General features: G+C 38.7%; 1 protein-coding gene across 2 annotated transcripts; it reads left to right on the plus strand.

Moving 5' to 3' along the window:
- The first annotated feature begins 4,738 nt into the window (after window positions 1-4,738).
- Window positions 4,739-5,526, plus strand: LOC123429180. Of its 2 annotated transcripts, none has more exons than XM_045113239.1 (2): window positions 4,739-4,847; window positions 4,958-5,523. In XM_045113239.1, the coding sequence occupies exon 2, from the start codon at window positions 4,963-4,965 to the stop codon at window positions 5,215-5,217; it is 255 nt and encodes an 84-aa protein (XP_044969174.1). In that variant the 5' UTR covers window positions 4,739-4,847; window positions 4,958-4,962; the 3' UTR covers window positions 5,218-5,523. The 2 variants fall into 2 exon arrangements, with proteins under 2 accessions (XP_044969174.1, XP_044969175.1); XM_045113240.1 differs by having other exon boundaries at window positions 4,758-4,847; window positions 4,949-5,526.
- Window positions 5,527-21,560: the final 16,034 nt, after the last annotated feature.

The following is a 21,560-nucleotide window of genomic DNA, read 5'->3' on the forward strand; positions in this document are numbered from 1 at the left end:
TTTCACAGTTGAATTTCTTGTGTCAAGGTTTCCGAACTACATCCCATGTTAATTGATTTTGATGCCTTTTTTCATGAAAAAACGCCACAAATGATAAAAAATATCCTTGCCGAAAACACGTTTTTTTTCCTTTTCGAGAGGCACATATGTGTTTCTGTCGAAGGAAATGTGTGCCTCCACGAGAAACAAATCCACTTTTTTTCTATGCCTCAACAAATCCAGATATTTTTATGCTTCTCCAAAGGCACAACTCGCATAGGTAAAATTGTGGCCCCATGAAAAGAAAATATGTGCCTCCCGTGAAGCAAAAAAAAAAAGATGACACGTTTTATTTCATTTGCGAGAGGTATAGTTGTGCCTCGGCGAAGCAAATCTGTGCATGCACAAGAAGCAAACAGGTGCCTCTCATGAAATTAAAAGAACATATTTGTTTCATTTTCAAATGGTACAAATACATCTCTCGCGGAAGTAAAGTTGTGACTTAACGAGAAGCAAATATATGCCTCTCATGAAAGCAAACAAAAATTCACACAATGTCTTCCCCACCAAAATAACGGGAAACCGGGCGACCTTTGAGTGGCTCACGTAAGGGGTATCCCTCAGTTAGTTGTTATTGATGAGTTCTTGCCATTTTTTTGAAGCAAAAAATGAGGTCTCGGGTGAAAGGGCTCATCCCGGTTGCGACTATTGGGCTAACCCTAGCTGCAGGTACGCTCAATTTTTGTCTTTCTTTTTCACTCTTTCGTTTAATTTTTTTCATTTCGAAAATGCTAGGACTATATTTGTTTCTGAACTTAATAAACTTTATTTTTCAAATATAACCATGCATTTGAAAAATAAATTATGCATGGTGGAAACATTCTGCAAGGTTTAGACAATATTTATATTAATAAAAAATATTAGTTATATTTTAAAAAGGTTTATGTGTTTAAAACAATGTTCATAATTTTTCTTAAATTTAACAATGTAAGTAAAATGTTCCTGTAATTCATAATATATATATACACTATCACTCAAAATATGTATGTGGTAATTAAAAAATATTCACGCACTTGAAAGAATATTTCTGTAACAGAATTTAGTAATCCCTCCATCTCAAAATAAGTGCCTCAAATTTATAACTAAACTAGTAACAAAATTATACTAATTTTGCCACACTTATTTTGGGATGGAGGGAGTATTTTCTATTCAATTATAGAATAATTTGCATATTGTGTATCATTAAAAAATGTAAATTTTTTATTTGAAAAACAATTCAACGGATATTTGAAAAAGTATTCATAACATGTATGCCAAAATTGTTGTCATATACTCCCTCCATTCCTAAATATAAGTCTTTCTAGAGATTTCATTAATGGACTATATACGGATGTATATAGGCATATTTTAGAGTGTAGATTCATTTATTTTGCTTCGTATGTAGACACATAGTAAAATCTCTTAAAAGACTTATATTTAGGAACAGAGGCAGTAATTTACAAATGTTCATAGCGTAACAAAAAAATTCCATATATTAAAAAAAATGTTCAACGAAAAATACACAGCATGCGTTCAAAAATTTAAACAATTGAGGTGATATTTAGAAAAATACAACGTAAAATATTGTTCATTCATATATAAAAAGTTGAACATTTATTTGTTTTTTTAACACGTACTAAAAAAGTGTTAAAAACATGTATGTGAAAACTGTTTGTTGCATGCCAAACAAATGTACTAGATATATACGAAAAATATAGCGTGTATTGAAAACAACTAGGTATGTACACACTATAGCAATATGTTCACATAGTTTTTACAAAGATGATTTGTATCATTCTGAAAATTTACAAAGGAAGTTAAAAAATATTTAGTTCTTACTAAAACAAATCTTCAAAATATTTATTTATGAAAATCTTTATCATTTATTCGAAACATTTTAACATGTATAAAGAAAATATTTCAGATGAATAAAAATGTACCACATTTCCTGAAAAAACTAGACATGTGTAAAGAAAATAGAAATAATATGCATGTGTAAATAAAAAGAAAAGTGGGAATAATATTTTATTGAAAATATAGATTATAGAAACCAAAGATAATCAGTGAAAACCGCTCAGGAAACATAGAAAATATAATAAAATGGAAAAAGCATAGAAGATTCTAAGAGCTGTAAAAAACATGTCATAGCCCGGTCAACCCAAATCTTCATAAGAGAAAAGGAGGTTAGACCAGGTTATCACAACTCATGCTTTAAAGATCTTACCACCTAAATGAAATCACCTTTGATAGGTATGTTCTTTCAGATAGTCAAATTTACCAAACTTATTACCTGCCATGCTCCTGCAAAAAAGAAAAAGAAATATGATATGTCATATGTCATATTGAAAGTTAGCTAAAAATTGAGATATAATAATAGCCCTTCTCCACTAAATGACATCTATCTTTTTAATAAGATATCCGTGCATATTTTCACACGTGTCTCTATATGGAGCATTATTCGACAATACTAAAATGTTTTGCACCATAATTTAGATGCAATTTTTTTTTCCAGAAAGTTACTGAGTTGGACAGGAAATGCGCGTACCCCACCAGAATTGCCTCAGCAAGGTGGAGAGCCCACAAGATAATTAAAGGGGCACTGCCAACTGTCAAATGGAAATTAACATAGAGAGATTCCATGTGGTTCAGAAAGCTCTATTAATCTATCTCTCTGCCTATAAATAACGCATCACCAGATCTTGTGTCTCGACCCAAAATCATTATAGGACAGCCATCAACCATTATACCACCTCTAGGGTACCAGCTGCACGATGAAGCTTCTCCCTCTGTTTGTCCTTGCGATGGTAATGGTTAATGCTTGCGCCGTGTCTTCTCGCATGGGAACTTGATGGAGTAGTGAAGACGACAGCGACGGGAGAGGGGACGGCGATTGACAATCATCATGTGATACCGAGGACGGAGTATAGCAGCTGTAGCAGCCCTGGAAACATGCGAGGAAGTGGCCATGAAATTGCTAGCGAAGAAGCCAAGACATGAGCAGCCTCATATATGCATTCCTTTGTACGTAGCACACTTGCATGCTAGGGTATGTATATGTACTCTTTTGAGTCATACATATAGTAGTAGTTGCATGTCGTCGATTTCTAGTTGTGCTACCTATATGTAAATTAAGGTTGATCACATCTATATATTTAAAGATGTTCTGTTTATATTGAATAAAGCTGCATTTCTTCATCAGGACTATTAAATCTTGAGTACTACCAAGCAGATGAATCAGTCCGAAATATTAGCTTTACATATGTTAGAAGAACCATAACAATATCAGCGAGGTACACATCGAATCCTTCATTATACGAATAAAATATAAACCATTTACTTGGAATTTAATAATATTGATGGATTCATAAGATATTTTTATGGATTCATAAGACTGATATTGAAGGAACAATATAATTTGCTAATATATGATCTAATAAATTAGCAAGAAATCATGAAAATGTAAGAAAGTAAAAGAGATATATAACAATAGCTATATGTAGAGATGAAGGGAAACATATGAATATGTATAGGGCATGCAATTGTTCACGAGAGTCTCGCCTATTGTCTGCTGGCATGATACAATTGCACACTAGGAAAGATCTTTAATTCTTGAAATAAAGTTTTCAGAGAATATTTCACTTTGATGAAAAACTCCTCTATCCTCAAAGCCCGTTCATTATTTATGTAAGCAGAAACCACAGCAATTTGTTTACATAAGCTGAGAGCACACTAATTTGTTTATATCAATTTCATATGATACAGTTTCATTGAAAACAACTTACATAAACAGGTTGATAAACTACAATATTAGAATAATGAGATATTGTCGATTCGTTCAGTATTTCACAAAATGCAAACTATTATTCATGTAACTGTACTTATTCAATAATACTCCCTCCGTCCAGAATTAGTTATCGCTCAAATGGATGTATCAAGCATTAAAATACATCTCGATACATCCATTTAAGCGTCAACTAATTCCGGACGGAGGAAGTAGAAAACTTGACAAATTTTACTGAGTTTTACCTACACCTACAAGGTCCCTATGCTAACTAGCTAGAAAGAGGCTGTATTATCTGAAATATTCTGCTCAACAATTATTCTGGACCCTCTAGTCTCCAAGAGAACTTCCATGTGCAGCGGCGGAGATGATATCCCAGAGCCAAATGCCCCAGGGTCACAAGTAGTACTATTGTTGATAAACATACAGATAAATAGAGAAATCCACTATGTTTAAGAGCTCAAGGACTCCACTAATATCTATCCTTCTACCTATATGCTTACATAGATAGATCATGACACATTAGTGCCCGATTGAAGCGGTTGGGTCAAAATTTAGGCAGGGTTATTCTCCACCTATAAATAAAATATCAAGTCATTGTCGCGTCTTTGTAACAAAAGCATAAACCACCATCTTAGTGGGAAATATTATTGGTAGTGTCTGATGATTTACGCATAGTTTCTGATTACATTGACAATGATTAGGCCAAGTAATCACCATAATCTTCAGAATTGGCGACATTTGCAAATAATTTATGTCACTGGCCATAGTAAAGGGTGGGCTCTAATTTGGCTGCCATTTTTCCGTACTGGATTCAACTAGTCCCAAAGGCATTGCATGGCTAACTTTTACATCCCACATGACGGTTTATTAATTCTGGTGCATCATTCAATAACCTTTTGGTTGTTCGGTTTTCTGCCTATTTGAATTGTGCACTAGTTTTTTCTGACTACATAAGGTGTTCCTGACCTAACCAAGCCATAGCATTCAAGAAACATCACGTAGAATATCCAAACGTTGATCGAATCTCAAGGTCGAGATTTCTCAGGTTTGACTCTTTGTTCTAGCTAGTTCCTTCTTGCTCATGACATCCTTCATTCTTTGACCATTAACTTTACGATATTCCTATGCATGTCTCTCTCTGCCATGTTAATTCAGACACCATGAAAGAGCCACTGAAAGAAAGAATGAGTAAGATCTTAGCTGTCTTGCTCGTCTTCGCCATGTTTACTCAAGGCTTGGCGATTCATGTAAAGGGGATGGAGAGGAATGATATCACCGTGAGCGCGAAACCCACCCTTGGTTCAGGCAGCATCACAACCGTGGAAAACCACCATGCCATACCACGAGACCAGTATAGTAGCCATGGAGGAGATGACGGATCAGGTGGCAGTGGTGGTGATACTACGAAGAACTAGTGTCATTCTCTGATACTATCGTTCACCGATGATATATATTCTGATCTCTGATGTCATATTGTATTGATGTCAGCAGCGCTAATTATTATTGCTATCATGTGTACATAAAAATAAGTTGCTAAAGGGACGAGTAATGTCGAAGTTAAAACATTCCCACAGAAGGAAGAAGTTATGTTTTATTTAAAAGATAAAGAAGCTATATATGTACTAGAAGTGATATTCTCGTGTGTGTGTGTGTGTGCGCGCGCGCGTGTGTAAGGAAAATTTTGTGATGTTACACTCAGCCGTCAATAAAATTCACGACGACAATCTCTTCTTCATGAAAGACCCAAACTAAGTGCAACTCTAATTGATGCCCAAAATTTAACGCCCGAAAGTCCTCCCCCAAAACAAAAATCCAAAAACAATTCTGTGTATTGGGAGGGTCGCTTCTAATCGTTGCCCAAAACTTAACCCCTACAATATTTTGAACTAAATTCTCAAGCATTGTGCATTCATATGAACATAATACATTTTATAATTATTAACACATGAACAAAATTTCCAACTCCCTAATTTGAACGACATAATTAAACGGCTAGCACAACAAAAGTAAACTCTACCATAAATATAACTAAACATATTTAACATAATAAAACTAAACATTACTATATGAATATAAATATGTTCTATACATACATTCATATTTTCATCAATAAGTACTTGCATTTGTGGGCTACTTAAAAGCAATATAAAAACAATTGTGTGTATCCATTATACTCTATTTAGATTCGGATTTTTAAGACTGGAAATTAATCTATTTCTTCATGTAATTTGATAGGTCCATAATGAGTATCCACACATTTAGGAAGAAGTACTTACTTAGGAAAGTAAAATTAAATAAACTGATGATTAAAGATAGCAAACGAACATTCCCTAGAGAGGATGGCATTTGTGAACATTTTTCATGGGAAGTTCTTCAAACACACATCGCAATTCTCTTCAGAAACACGTGGCAAATTACGCAAACAAAGGATTTTTTTGCTGTGGGACTTGCCGTGTTCGCTTGCAGGAATTGCCATGCTCCCGCAACATAAATTGCGGCGAAAAACATTCGCAAATGCCATCTCCCCAGCCAACATTCATTCAATAACACTACCCTTAAAAATAGTTATGTTGGCTCCTATTTTCTGACAACATTTTACTTAGAGCTAAGATGTAAGATTAGTATTCCCTTCCGCAATAATAATATAAAATACATCGATGTATCCAATACATCGATGTATCCAATATTTTCCACATCTCATTAAACGTTCAAAAATTCCTAAAAAAATCCACATCATTTCACTTAGGTATGAATTATATCACAAATGCACCAATGCAGTGAACGAAGCTATGGTTGGATGGCTTGTGAGAGGGTGGTTCTACCTATACCTCCATGAGGGTTCAAACCCCTAGTCTGACACATGTGTGACTTATAAGGGTGAAATATTCTTTCAGTGGGGGACGACATATCTTCATCGATAGAGGCGTTTTCACACGTAAGTTATTGGGTCAACTTACTCTACGGGTTTTTAAAAAACTAGGCTAAAATCACTGAACATTTACTATGCACTATGAACAAAATAATCCAAAAATTAGCATTGACCCCACAGGTTCTTCTGGCTGGCTTCACCACTGGGTGTGAGTGGGTGCTTTCACAGAGGTGAGTTTATGTTTGAGTACTATGTATCAAAAAAATGTCATATAGCCAGGTCTTTGTAAAGGCATCTAGTGCGATCCACCAGAAGAAATTTCATGAACAAACCGACAAAAGTTTTATGTTGCCGATGAGGTTTGAAATTGTAAGAGCATCTCCAACAGCCGTGCTAAATAAGCGCCGCGCCGAAAATTTGTCTTTTTAGCGTGAGTGCAATCGATAATTGGGCTCCAACGGACGCGCAATAAGCGCGTGCACGTCATATAGAGTACATCGCGTGGTCCGAATCGCCATCATGCACTGTGTATTTGCTGCGCACGCTTCCGCGCGCCGCACAATCGAGTGCTCGCGCCGCATTCTCTCCGCCGCGCCACCTTCAACCCGCCCCGCGCCACCGCCGGTGAAATGACCCGATGGACGCCGCGCCGGCACCCACCTCACCCCTTCCTACACCCTCGACCCCTCCGCCGCCGCAAACCCTAGCATAGGGAGCTCTAGCTTCGCCTCCGCCGGCGCTCCTCCAAGCACCGGCATCGCACGCGGCGTTTTCATGCTGCCACGGATGACCTCGGCGGCAGGTGGCGTCGTGCCGGCGCCCGCCGTGAATCCACGTGCCCCCCTCTCTAAGCTCCCAAATGCGGCGCGTCCATGTCTTTGTTTTGATGTTTGAAATTCATTTTGTGTACAAAATGCAACATATGGAAAAGGCCGGCTGCTCGCGCGCTGCATTTTAACGCGCCTGCTGGAGCTACGCGTGCGCTAAAGTTTACAACGGCCGCTGGAGCCAGCGCTCCCCGCCGCGCCAAAACAGACGATCGGCGCGCTGCAAACGCATTTTTAGCGCGCCGCGCATTGGGCGGCTGTTAGAGATGCTCTAAGGATGTTAGGACAATGAAAATGCAATAACATAAATGAAAACTGATATCTTCAAACAAGTATTTTACTCTACAAAGTACCAAAAAGTAAATGAGAAAAAACCCATAAGTATGACTACAGAAGGAAATCAAGTTTGAACTGTGAAGTATTTGATATCAGTAAACGTCTCAAATGCTATGATAACGTAAGCAGTGACCAAGAAATAAAATTTGCACTTTGATGTTATACTGCTAAAGTATATATATATAATCTGGTGGGTCGATGGAGAATGTTGCAGAAATTGATGTGCAATGTCAAATAGTTTTGTCGAGATAATGCGATCCAACCTGATTTCACGGTGGAATAACGACAGCAAACTGTAGAATATTGCTTTTTACCACTCTCTAGCAATTTCGTATCATAAATGCAAGATTAGATATTCTGAAGATCTGGTAGTTTCAAGTGCCTATCAGCATAGCCAACTTGTTGCGTAGCTAATGGTTGATTATACAAAAATCACCGAGCACCTGAAATAGCTCATCCCACTAACCTAGTGGTATCCACTTTACGGGGGAATGAGTTATCCTTTTTTTATTAGTGCTCAGTGCAGAGAATAATTACTCGATAGGAACACATGCCATCATTTTTGGAAAAGGAGGAACTGAACCCCGATCTCTGCATCAACACTACGAGTGCAGTTCATATAGCCTTATATTATAGCCAATATGCACTACAAGGGTCATAGTCGACCGATCTGGCTATGTAGCCATATATTATAGCTAGGTAAAATCCAACATTTAGCCTTAGTGATTTCCTGTTAATTACAGAAAAATGATGTGTTAGGTGAAGACTAGTCGACAGCCCGTGCATTCGCACGGGCTAGTCCATGATTTACTTACTTATTTGAAAATACCATATAATGTATTTTTAATATAATTTAACTTTGATGTTATAGAAGTTATTGTCAACATTATTTTAAATGTACTTTGCCGGCAATAAAGTAAAAGGAAACAATACTTCACTAAATTTGATTTGGCAATGAAGTTTTTCTATAAAAAGATCATGCTATAATATTATTTGTGCGAACATCAGTCAACTAAATTTTTTATGTTACAATTGGTCGATTGATCATGCATTTATTTACTATTTCTAAATGTCCTCGACATGTGGTTAAAATTCTTGGGTGATTAAAGAGTTATGAGCTATCGAGGTCTACAATAATTAGATTTTTTACGGAGAGAGGGTAGACGGTGGAAGCATTTGTCCAATAATATGAGAGAACTTTTTTATGTTTACATGAGTTACTATGTGTTGGGCCCATGTAATGGATAAGGACTAATATAAATGTATCATGTATTAGCAAAATTTATATTTAACTAACATTCTGTATAATTTTGAAACTTTGGACGTTAATCATAGTAGTTGTTTATCAGCTTGCGTACCTTTTTTGTATGAATTAAACAATGGAATACACTGAGATACACAGATTCAGAAAAGCTTATCCAGTGTCTCTACTTCTACAATTCATTTATATATAATTGGATTACATTGCCAAGAAAGAATTTTACCTCTGTAGACCTAATAGTCAATCGACAATATAAACACGACCACCATATTTTACACACAAAATACATCTCAAAATCACATACAATTAAATGTATATTTTGTGAAATATTTTATGTAGACCTAGAAATCATGGGAGGTAGATTATCAGTCTACAATATGATTACTTTCACCATATGTCACACACCAAAATGTTCATCCAAATTTCTACCAATATGATTGAAAGGTTATCCCAAATTATGCCCTAGAAAAATGGAAAACTATTAGTACTCATTTACACAAAGTGGGTATCTCTATCAACTTAGCACCATCTGATGAATATTACTGAAATTACCGAAAGTATGTGTAAGAAAGCTAGTTATCTATAATGTATGCTAGAAGATTGCAATCTTCGGAGATGAATTTCAAGAAATCTATAAGCCCAGAAATACAGGAAATCGTTATCATATCAGAAATACTTTGATCCATAGTACATATTTTAAATATATGGTAGCAGTATAGGGGGCAAGTACAGGGGTCGAATCCATACCAAAAATCCATAATAAGTATATGGTAGTTGTACACCCGTTACTTCATGTTGTGCTAATTAACTAAAAATAACTATCTAAAGTTGTATCGTGTGGAATCTACGGCTCATCATTAAAGCACATGTCTTAATATTGTTTCAAGAGTAATGGATATACAAATCCGGGTAAACATAGTTTCTTTGAGTGTTTTTTCCGCTGGCTGTAAAAACACAAATACATATGATACCATAAATCCATGGTAGCACTTCTCCATTTATGTTTCGTATGCTAATTAATCAAATATAGCTATCGTTAGTTGGAACGCGTACATGTTCCAACATATCACCATCTTATAGAGAGAGAAAAGGCATACAATACAATATGGCATTACCTCCAATCCTCACCCTGTTCTAAAGTGGTTTTACACCAACACCTCTATTAGAGAAAAAAGTTACTTAATGTCAACAATAACCTCTGAAATATAATTTCATAGTACAATCCTTCTTTAAGTATTTTCTCGTTCAACATAAATAGTGAATACGTTTTATTGATGCTTCCAGATCAGTACGTAGCATTTAATTGGCATGATGTAGAATTGAATATTCTCCACGGACATCAACTCATCCCTGGTAGTAGAATAAATTGTTTGATATGGCAGGGATTTCATCAGGCATCTAGTGAAAATTTAGAAAATATATAGCCTGAGAATACAACAACAGTTAGTTAGTAGATGCTTCTCCATAATGCTGTACAGGTAAGTGATAACACTGCAAGATATAAATGTTAATCACCGTTCCAGCTACAAGGATATCCATGACACAACAAATTAAGACACCACAATGATCTGATTAGAGGCTATGCATATTATGTAATCTAAGATCCGGATACAACAGAATTAATTTGGCCACTACCAGAAGAATGAACTGAGATGGCATGTCACCTTTTACTGGTGGCAACGTGGATCACCACCAGGCATTTTATTAGCCCATGATAAAGTTGCGCTGGTGATTGAGGAAATGATCGGCCTTGACATGAGCTGATGCCAACATAGGAAGGTTAAGGATTGACTCGACAACGGCGAGTTGTGGAGATGTTGCTAAGGAGACCAAGCGAGGACAGGAGGGCTGCAGCATGCATGTACAGTGATCCCAGATTTCGTCCATAGACCAATAGAGGAGACGAATTTGCACATCCAATTTGAGGAGGAGCAGTTACCTGAGATACATACACAACATCACGGTACTTGAAAGATAGCTGCCATATATACGTGCTTTCTTTCTTCTTCTCTATCCTGCAAAAGTATAATTCGTTGCAATGGCCTGCGGCAGGTGACGTCCACACCAAGAAAAGATGGAGAAGTATAGATGAGAAATAAAAAAAAATATTATGTTAGCTGTATTTTTTTTCGGGCACGGCGACCAAGGCAACATATTATAAATAATCCAGGACAAAAGTACGCTTGTAAATTTATTGGCTAGTAAAAAGTAAATCAGTTAGGCTAAAAAATAAAAAATACAGTCAACCAGGAGAGAGTACAACATTGTGTTGACATTGTTGACTCCAGCTTGAAAGGCTGATACAAATATTTTCATCCTAGCCACCAAGTCCAAACAATCAATGGCAGAGCATCCTCAGGAAAACAATATCTTAAACAAAGAGACACCACAAAATATTTGGTGTTTGATCCAACAATAAGTGCGGACATGGAGTGGTGTTGCAATCACCATCTTGATGGTAGTATATCTTCCAACATTTGAATCGCTCATTAATCTGAGTGAATATATTGTGGTGTATATAGCCACCAATTGGCCACCCCCAAAACTTTGTTAGACATACTCCACTTTGTCAGCCAAGGTCATCAACGATAAAATCGAAACACTACATTTCCACTTGCCAGAAAAGGGAGAGGGTGATGCATTGAGCAACAATCAGGATCTGTTGATCTAGCTTCACTTGCCAGAAAAGGGAGAGGGTTCACAATATGCATCCATGTGGTAGCAGCATGTTGTACCACAACAGCACCACAAATGAAGAAGAATGATCCACTGCTTTGGAAAGCTGATCTGACTGCACTGATAGGCCACCATGATTGACCTCAGACAAATCCCCGCTACCTTTGCCAGGAAATACTCATGCAACACAAAAGCACTACCCAGGAGATCTAGGCACCATGACGGTGGTAACTTTGTGTGGTGCACCGCCACAAAATAATTATGTGGGGCACGCTAGCCAAATGGCGTGCCCTAGATGACGACAAGCAAATGTTGATGCTTCACTGGTAAGAGAGGTGGTAAAATATTTTTCACGGTAGACTATTTTGGTTTTGGTAGTGTGTGCATTCTTTAGGATTTCCAACAATATATCCACAGATTTGTTTTATTAAAAATAAAATAAAATAAATACATCCCTAGATGCATACCGAGCTTGCCAACCCTGGGTGTACTTGAGACGTTCTTTAGTAAATGTACAGAGAAGAGGGTACCAAGAGCCTTTGGTGCTGATGTTACTAAGAATGGCAAAATTAATTTGGTAAGGCCCCATCTTTATAAGCTTTGAATATTAACCACAACTTTATATGGAAACTAAGGTCGTGTAACAGTCCTATGTTTGTTACACTGTTTTTATATGTTTATCTTATGATGTAAGTGGGAATGGTACTGGAACCCATGCATCTTTCTGACAAAAGGATAATTAAATCTAGTGGATAAACGCAACCAGCAATCCAATTGGCTCACTGTCGCTTGGGAAATGTAGTCCTCACCTTTAGTTGTCAGATAAAGCAAAATGCGATATCTGCTTTTCACCTGCAGTCCAATAAAGTAAAATGATTAACACCAACAGATAACTTCTGCACTTGACTTCATATTGACTTTGGTGGATGTCACTTAGATCTCCAACAAAATTATCTCTTCAAACATTTCATTAGCCCGTCTAAGTAGTACACATATACAAGTTCAGTGCATACATGCATGTACAAAATAAACTTTTTTTGGTATAACTTTAATTGTATATCGACCCAGGACTGAAGTGACTGATCAAATTGTCTAGCATAAGTTTTTTCCCATAATGTATAGCCTATAATTTAAACAAATTAGGATATTGCGTCATCTTAGATAGTGAAACTTCTATCGATAGGTTCATTTGTCTACTTTACCCTGAAAATTGTAGACCTCAATTTGTTTATTAATTTTATCATCGTCCCTTTAAGTAACTTTTTTATTTAGTTAGATTTTATGAGTATCCTATTATGTATGTCGTTTCTCAAACTCTTTGTTATTGTACATAAGAAAATTTCCTGGTTAATTTTCTTAATTTGGATATATATAGTTATCTTACAAAAGCTCTGTCTCATAATGGATGGATAAAAGTGTATGCATTCTTGTATTTAATACCGTTATGTTAGTAGATATTTTCCCGCGAAAAATGTCAAATAATTTTCCATGTATAGGTGGGTGATACCCCTGTTGGAAATATGCCCTAGAGGCAATAATAAATTAGTTATTATTATATTTCCTTGTTCATGATAATATTTTATTATCCATGCTAGAATTGTATTGATTGAAAACTCAAATACATGTGGGGATACATAGACAACATAGTGTCCCTAGTGAGCCTCTCAGGACTAGCTCGTTGTTCAAAGATGGTCAAGGTTTCCTGACGATAGACATGAGTTGTCATTTCATAATGGGATCACATCATTAGAAGGATGATGAGATGGACCAGACCCAAACTATGAACGTAGCATATGATCGTGTCAGTTTATTGCTACTGTTTTCTGCATGTGAAGTATCTGTTTCTATGACCATGAGATCATGCAACTCCCAGACACCAGAGGAATGCCTAGTGTGTATCAAATGTCACAATGTAACTGGATGACTAAAAATGTGCTCTACAGGTATCTCCGAAGATGTCTGTTGGGTTGGCGTGAATCGAGACTGGGATTTGTCACTCCGTAATACAACATCACAATGAGCTTGCAAGCAATGTGACTAAGGAGTTAGTCACGGGATCTTGTATTAAGGAACGAGTAAAGAGACTTGCTGGTAACGAGATCGAACTAGGTATGGAGATACTGACGAACGAATCTCGGGCAAGTAACATACGGACAAAGGGAACAATATACGAGATTGATTGAATCCTTGACATCGTGGTTCGACCGATAAAGATCTTCTATAATATGTAGGAGTTAATTGGGCATCCAGGTCCCGCTATTGGTTATTGACCAGAGAGTGTTTCAGGTCATGTCTCCATAGTTCTCGAACCCGCAGGGTCTGCACACTTAAGGTTTGGTGATGATTTGGTATTGTTGAGTAATGAATGATGGTGACCGAAATATATTTGGAGTACGGATGAGATCCCAGACATGACGAGGAGCTCCGGAATGGTTTGGATGTAAAGATTAATATATGGCAAGTTCCATGTTGGTCACCGGAAATAGTTCGGGCGTCACTGGTAGCATACCACGAGTGCCGGAAGGGTTCCGGGGGTCCACCGGAAGGGGTCACCAGCCTCGGAGTGGCCACATGGGATGTGAGGGATGCGAGCAGCGCCTGATGGGTTGGGCACCTCCCCTCCCCACATAAGGCACATGCGGTTGGGCTGGTGGAGGACCAACCCTAGGAGGTGGGGCCACCCTAACTTGGGTGGCAAGCTACCCCTTGGGCCGCCGTCCCTCCCTCCACTTGGCTGCCGCCCCTCCTAGGGGTTAATCCAAGGGAGCAGCCCTCCTCTCCCTTCCCCCTACATATACGGATGGGGAGAGAGTGTTGCAACACACCTATGCCACGGCGGAGCCCAGTCTCTCCCATAGATCAGTTTTCTCCACTAAATCGGTTTCGGTATTGCTTGGCGAAGCCCTGCCGGAACAACTCCACCACCACTGCCTCCATGCTGTCATGCTGTCGGAGAACTCATCTACCTCTTCACCCTCCTTTGTTGGATCAATGAGGTGGATAACGTCATCGAGCTGTATGCGTGCTGAATGCAGAGGTGTCGTCCGTTCAGCACTAGATCGGGACGGATCGTGATGAGATCACAGGACGGATCGTGATTGGATCGCAAAGACGTTCAACTACATAAACCGTGTTACATACGCTTTCGCTTAGCGATCTACAAGGGTATGTAGATGCACTCCCTCTTCTCGTAGATGTTAGTCTCCATAGAATGATCTTGGTGAGTGTAGGAAATTTTTCTTTTCCATGCAACGTTCCCCCAACAGTGGTATCAGAGCCAGGTTTATGCATACATGAAATCACGAGTAGAACACAAAGGACTTTCTGGGCGTTGATATTCAGACTACTTCCCTCCTTAGTCTTTCCTAGATTCAGCGGTATTGTGGGATGAAGCGGCCCAGACGAACTTTAATCGTCCACGTACGAGAGAGCGATTCCATCGACTGACATGCAACTTGTTGCATAAAGATGGATGGCGGGTGTGTGTCTCTCCCACCTTTGTTGAATCGGATTCGACAAAGGCGGTCCTTGTAGAAGGTTAAATAGCAACTTTCATATCACCGTTGTGGTTTTACGTAGGTAAGAAGCGTTCTTACTAGTTACCCATAGCAGCCACGTTAAACATGCAACAACAAATTAGAGGATGTCCAACTTGTTTTTGCAAGGTATGTTGTGATATGATATGACCAAAGATATGAAGATATATATTTGATGTATGAGATGATCATGTTGTAATAGTTAATATCGACTTGCATGTCGATGCTACGGCAACCGACAGGAGCCATAGGGTTGCCTTTAATTATTATATGACATGTGTGTCAATCATTAAACGCTATGTAATGCTTTACTTTATCGCTAAATGGTAGCAGTAGTAGTACAAGCATGATTGGCGCGACAACCATGATGACAACACAATTATGGAGATCATGATGTTGTGCCGACGATGGAGATCATGTCGGTGCTTTGAATATGGTGATCAAAAGGCACAAGTCCATGGCCATATCATGTCACTTATGATTTGCATGTGATGTTAATCCTTTTTATGCACCTTGTTTTGCTTTGTACTACGGTATCATTATAAGGTGACCCCTCACTAAAATTTCAAGATAAAATTATGTTCTCCCCGAGTGTGCACCGTTGCGACAGTTCGTCGTTTCGAGATACCACGTGATGATCGGGTGTGATAGACTCTACGTTCACATACAACGGGTGCAAGACAGTTTTGCACACGCGGAACACTCGGGTTAAATTTGACGAGCCTAGCATGTATTCATGGCCTCGGAACACAGGAGACCGAAAGGTCAAACATGAGTCATATAGTAGATATGATCAACATAGAGATGTTCACCATTGAAACCACCTCATCTCACGTGATGATCGGACATGGGTTGGTGGATTTGGATCATGTAGCATTCGAATGACCAGAGGGATGTAAATTTGAGAGGGAGTTCTCAAGTAATATGATTAATTGAACTCATTATCATGAACATAGTCAAAATGTTTTTGAAAATTATGTTGTAGATGATTAGTTTGCGTTTTAGCTCCCCTGTTTTTGATACGTTCCTAGAGAAAACGAAGTTGAAAGATGATAGTAGCAATTATGTGGACTGGGACCGTAAACTGACGATTGTCCTCATTGCTGCACAGAAGGCTTATGTCCTTAATGCACCACTCGGTGTGCTACCCTCCAAGCGTCGTCTGTGGATGTTGCGAACATCTGACATACACGTTTTTGATGGATATGTAATACTTGAGTGCGTCATGCTTTACGGTTTACAATTGAGGCGCCCAAGACGTTTTGAATGTCACGGAACATATGAGATATTTCAAGAGCTAAACTGGGATTTCAGGCTCGTACCTGTGTTGAGAGGTATGAGACCTGCGACAAGATTATTGTCCCGCAAAGTAAATGAGAAAAGATCAATCGTTGAGCATCTGCTCAGATTGTGTGGGTGCTACAATCACTTGAATCTAGTGGGAATTGATCTTCCAGATGAGATAGTGATTGATATAGTTCTCCAAAGTCACTTCCACCAAGTGATGCGTCTCCAACGTATCTATAATTTTTGATGGTTTCATGCTATTATGTTGTCAAACTTTGGATGTTTTGTATGCCTTTTATATCTTTTTGGGGACTAACTTATTAACTCAGTGCCAAGTGCCAGTTCCTGTTTTTTCCGTGTTTTTGACCCTTTTCAGAGGAGGATTTTAAACGAAGTCCAAACGGAATAAAAATTCCGAAAATATTTTTTCCGAAACAGAAGACGATCGAGAGACTTGAGAACCAAGGCAGGGGGTCACCAGGGACCCCACAAGCCCCCTAGCCCCGGCCAGGGGGCCTGCGCCTCCCAGGCTTGTGGGCTCCCTGGGCCTCCTCTGCCCAAGGTCTTTCGCCTATATATTCTCTAAAATACCATAAAAAATGAGGAGATCCACGAAAATACTTTTCCGCCGCCGCAAGCTTCTGTCTCCGCAAGATCCCATCTGGGGCACGTTCTGGTGCCCTGCCGGAGGGGGGATTCGGATACGGAGGGCTTCTTCATCAACACCATGACCTCTCCGATGATGCGTGAGTAGTTCACCGTAGACCTTCGGGTCCATAGCTAGTAGCTAGATGGCTTCTTCTCTCTCTTGGATCTTCAATACAAAGTTCTCCATGATATTCATGGAGATCTATCCAATGTAATCTTATTCTGCGGTGTGTTTGTCGAGATCCGATGAATTGTGGATTTATGATTAGATTATCTATGAATCTTATTTGAGTTTCTTCTGATCTCTTATATGCATGATTTCATATCCTTGTAATTCTCTTCGAGTTGTGGGTTTTGTTTGGCCAACTTGATCTATGATTCTTGCAATGGGAGAAGTGCTTGGTTTTGGGTTCATACCGTGCGGTGACCTCACCTAGTGACAGAAGGGGTAGCGAGGCACGCATCATGTTGTTGCCATCAAGGGTAAAAAGATGGAGGTTTCATCATTGGTTTGAGTTTATCCCTATACATCATGTCATCTTGCTTAAAGCTTTACTCTGTTCGTCATGAACTCAATACACTAGATGCATGCTGGATAGCGGTCGATGTGTGGAGTAATAGTAGTAGATGCAGAAAGTATCGGTCTACTTGTCTCGGACGTGATGCCTATATGTATGATCATTGCCTTAGATATCGTCATGACTTTGCGCGGTTCTATCAATTGCTCGACAGTAATTTGTTCATCCACCATAATATTTTCTATTTTGAGAGAAGCCTCTAGTGAATACTATGGCCCTCGGGTCTACTTCACATCATATTTTCAGCCTTACACTTTTACTTTGTTGCACTTTCCGCCTTCAGATCTCACTTTGCAATCAATCATGAAGGGATTGACAACCCCTTTATAGAGTTGGGTGCAAGCTCTTTTGTGTTTGTGCAGGTACTCTGGACTTGACGCGATTCTCCTACTGGATTGATACCTTGGTTCTCAAACTGAGGGAAATACTTACTGCTCCTTTGCTGCATCGCCCTTTCCTCTTCAAGGGAAAAACCAACGCAAGCTCAAGAGACGACAGAAGATTTCTGTCGCCATAGCACCAAGCTACTGAGCTTCGTGATGAACTATAACATACCAGGGATGGAGAAGATAATCCTTGAGCTATTAGTGATGTTTGACACCGGGAAGGTAGAAATCAAGAAGGAGCATAAAGTGTTGATGGTTAGTAAAACCACTAGTTTCAAGAAGGGCAAGGGAAAAAAGGGAAGCTTCGAGAATGAGAAGTCATTTGTCACTCCAATTAAAAAACTCAAGGTTGAACCCAAACCCGAGACTATGTCCTTCTATGATGAGGGGAATGATCATCGAGGTGGAATTGCCCTAGACACTTGGTAGATAAGAAGGATGGCAACGTCAATAGAAGTATATTAGATATACGTGTTATTGATGTGTACTTTACTCTTACTCCTAGTAGCACATGGGTATTAGATACCGATTTAGTTGCTAAATGTTAGTAACTCGAAATAAAAGCTATGGAATAAATGGAGACTAGCTAAAGGCGAGGTGACGATGTGTGTTGGAAGTGTTTCCAAGGTTGATATGATCACCATCGCACGCTCCCTTTACATTCGGGATTAGTGTTGAACCTAAATGTTGTTTGGTGTTTGCGTTGAGCATGAACATGATTAGTTCGTGTTTATTGTAATACAATTATTCATTTAAAGAGAATAATGGTTACTCTGTTTACTTGAATAATACCTTCAATGGTCATGCACCTAATATGAATGGTTTATTAAATCTCGATCGTAGTGATACACATGTTCATAATATTGATGCCAAAATATACAAAGTAGTAATGATAGTACCACTTACTTGTGGCACTGCCGCTTAAGTCATATTGATATAAAAGGCATGAAGAAGCTCCATGCTGATGGATCTTTGGACTCACTCGTTTTTTAATTATTTGAGACATGCGATATTGGTGTAAACGCATGAAGAAACTCCATGCAGATGGATCTTTTGGACTCACTTGATTTGGAATCACTTGAGACATGTAAATCATGCCACATGGGCAAGATGACTGAAGGCTTTGTTTTCCAGTGAGATGGAATGACCAAGTGACTTATTGGAAATAATACATTTTGATGTATGCAGTCCAATGAGTACTGAGGCACGTAGTGCATATCGTTATGTTCTTACTTCACAGATGATTTGAGTAGAGACACGTGTATTTACTTGATGAATCACGAGTCTGAATTATTGAAAATGTCAAGCAATTTTAGAGTGAAGTTGAAGATCGTCGTGACAAGAGGATGAAATGTCTACGATGTGATTGTAGAGATGAATATGTGAGTTGCAAGTTTGGTATACATTTAAGACAATGTGAAAATTGTTTCATAACTCATGCCACCTGGAACACCATAGTGTGGTGGTGTGTACGAACATCATAGCCGCACCCTATTAGATATGGTGCATACTATGATGTCTCTTATCAAACTACCACTATCGTTTTGGGGTTATGCATTAAAGACAAACACATTCACTTTAAATAGGGCACCATATAAATTCCGTTGAGATGACATCGTATGAACTATGGTTTAGAGAAACCTAAGCCGCCGTTTCTTAAAGTTTGGGGCTATGATGCTTATGTCAAAAGGCTTTACCTTGATAAGCTCGAACCCAAAGCGGATAAATGCATTTTCATAGGATACCCAAAACAGTTGGGTATACCTCCTATTTCATATCCGAAAGCAAAGTGTTTGTTGCCGTAAATGGGTCCTTTCTCGAGAAACTCTCGAGAAAGAGTTTCTGTCGAAAGAATTGAGTGGGAGGATGGGGAAATTGATGAGCTTTTTGAACAGTCACTTCAACCAGAGAGTAGAAGGGCGCATGAAGTTGTTCCTGTGGCGCCTACACCAGTTGAAGTGGAAGCTGATGATGGTGATCATGGAGCTTCGGATCAAGTTACTAGCAAACCTCGTAGGTCGACAAGGACACGTACTGCTCCATAGTGGTACGGTAATCCTGTCTTGGAGGTCATGTTGCTGGACAATAATGAATATGAGCTATGGGGAAGTGATGGTGGGCCTGGATTCCGAAAATGGCTGGAGGCCATGAAATCCGAGATATGATCCATGTATGAAAACAAAGTGTGGACTTTGGAAGAAATACTTGATGGTCGTGAGGACATTAAGTACAAATGGATCTTAAAAAGGAATACATATAATGATGGTAAATGTCACCATTTAGAAAGGTTGACTTGTCGCAAAGAGTTTTCCTATAAGTTTAAGGAGTTGACTAAGATAAGACTTTCTCACTCATACCGATGCTAAAGTGTGTTGGAATTGTGTTAGCAGTTGCTGCATTTTTTTATTATGAAAATTTTCAAATGGATGTCAAAATATTATTTCCTTGACGTTTTCCTTGAGGAAAGGTTGTATGAGATACAACCAGAAGGTTTTGTCGGTCCTAAGGATACTAACAAGTATGCAAACTCCAGCGATCCTTCCATGAACTGGAGAAAGCATCTCAGAGTTTGAATATACGCTTTAATGAGATGATCAAAGTTACTGGGTTTATACAAGGCTTATGAGAAACTTGTATTGACAAGAAAGTGAGTGGGAGCACTGTAGAATTTCTAATAAGTATATGTGGTTGAAATATTATTGATTGGAAATGATTTAGAATTTCTGGAAAGCATTTAGGGTTGTTTGAAAAGTGGTTTCAAAGGAAATCCTGGATTGAGCTACTTGAACATTGAGCATCAATATCTATAGACATAGATCAAGACGCTTGATAAAACTTTCAATGAATATATACCTTGACACGATTTTGAAGGAGTTCAAAATAGATCGGTCAAAGAAGGAGTTCTTGGCTGTGTTGTAAGGTGCGATTTTGAGTAAGACTCAAAGATCGACCATGGCAGAAGAAAGAGAAAGGGCGAAGGTCGTCCCTTATTCCTTAGTCGTAGGCTCTATAGTATGCCATGCTCTGTACCGCACCTGATGTGTGCCTTGTCATGAGTTTGTCAAGGGGTACAACAGTGATCCAAGAATGGGTCACTCGACAGCGGTCAAAATTATCCTTAGAACCTTAAGGACTAAGGAAATGTTTCTCGATTATGGAGTTGATAAAAGAGTTCATCATAAAGGGTTACGTCAATGCAAACTTTGACACCAATCCAGATGACTTTAAAGTAGAAAACCGGGTTCGTACAGTGGGGCAATCATTTGGAAAAGTTCAAAATGAAACATTGCAGTAGAATCTACACGATGACACAGATATTTGTATAGCACACACGGATCTAAAAGTTTCAGACCC

This window comes from Hordeum vulgare, chromosome 2H (genome assembly GCF_904849725.1).
Source record: "Hordeum vulgare subsp. vulgare chromosome 2H, MorexV3_pseudomolecules_assembly, whole genome shotgun sequence".
Classification (NCBI taxonomy): Eukaryota; Viridiplantae; Streptophyta; class Magnoliopsida; order Poales; family Poaceae; genus Hordeum; species Hordeum vulgare.

Excerpts from the sequence above, each read along its gene's own strand:
- LOC123429180 (XM_045113239.1), top strand. The coding sequence starts at position 4,963 with ATGAAAGAGCCACTGAAAGAAAGAATGAGTAAGATCTTAGCTGTCTTG.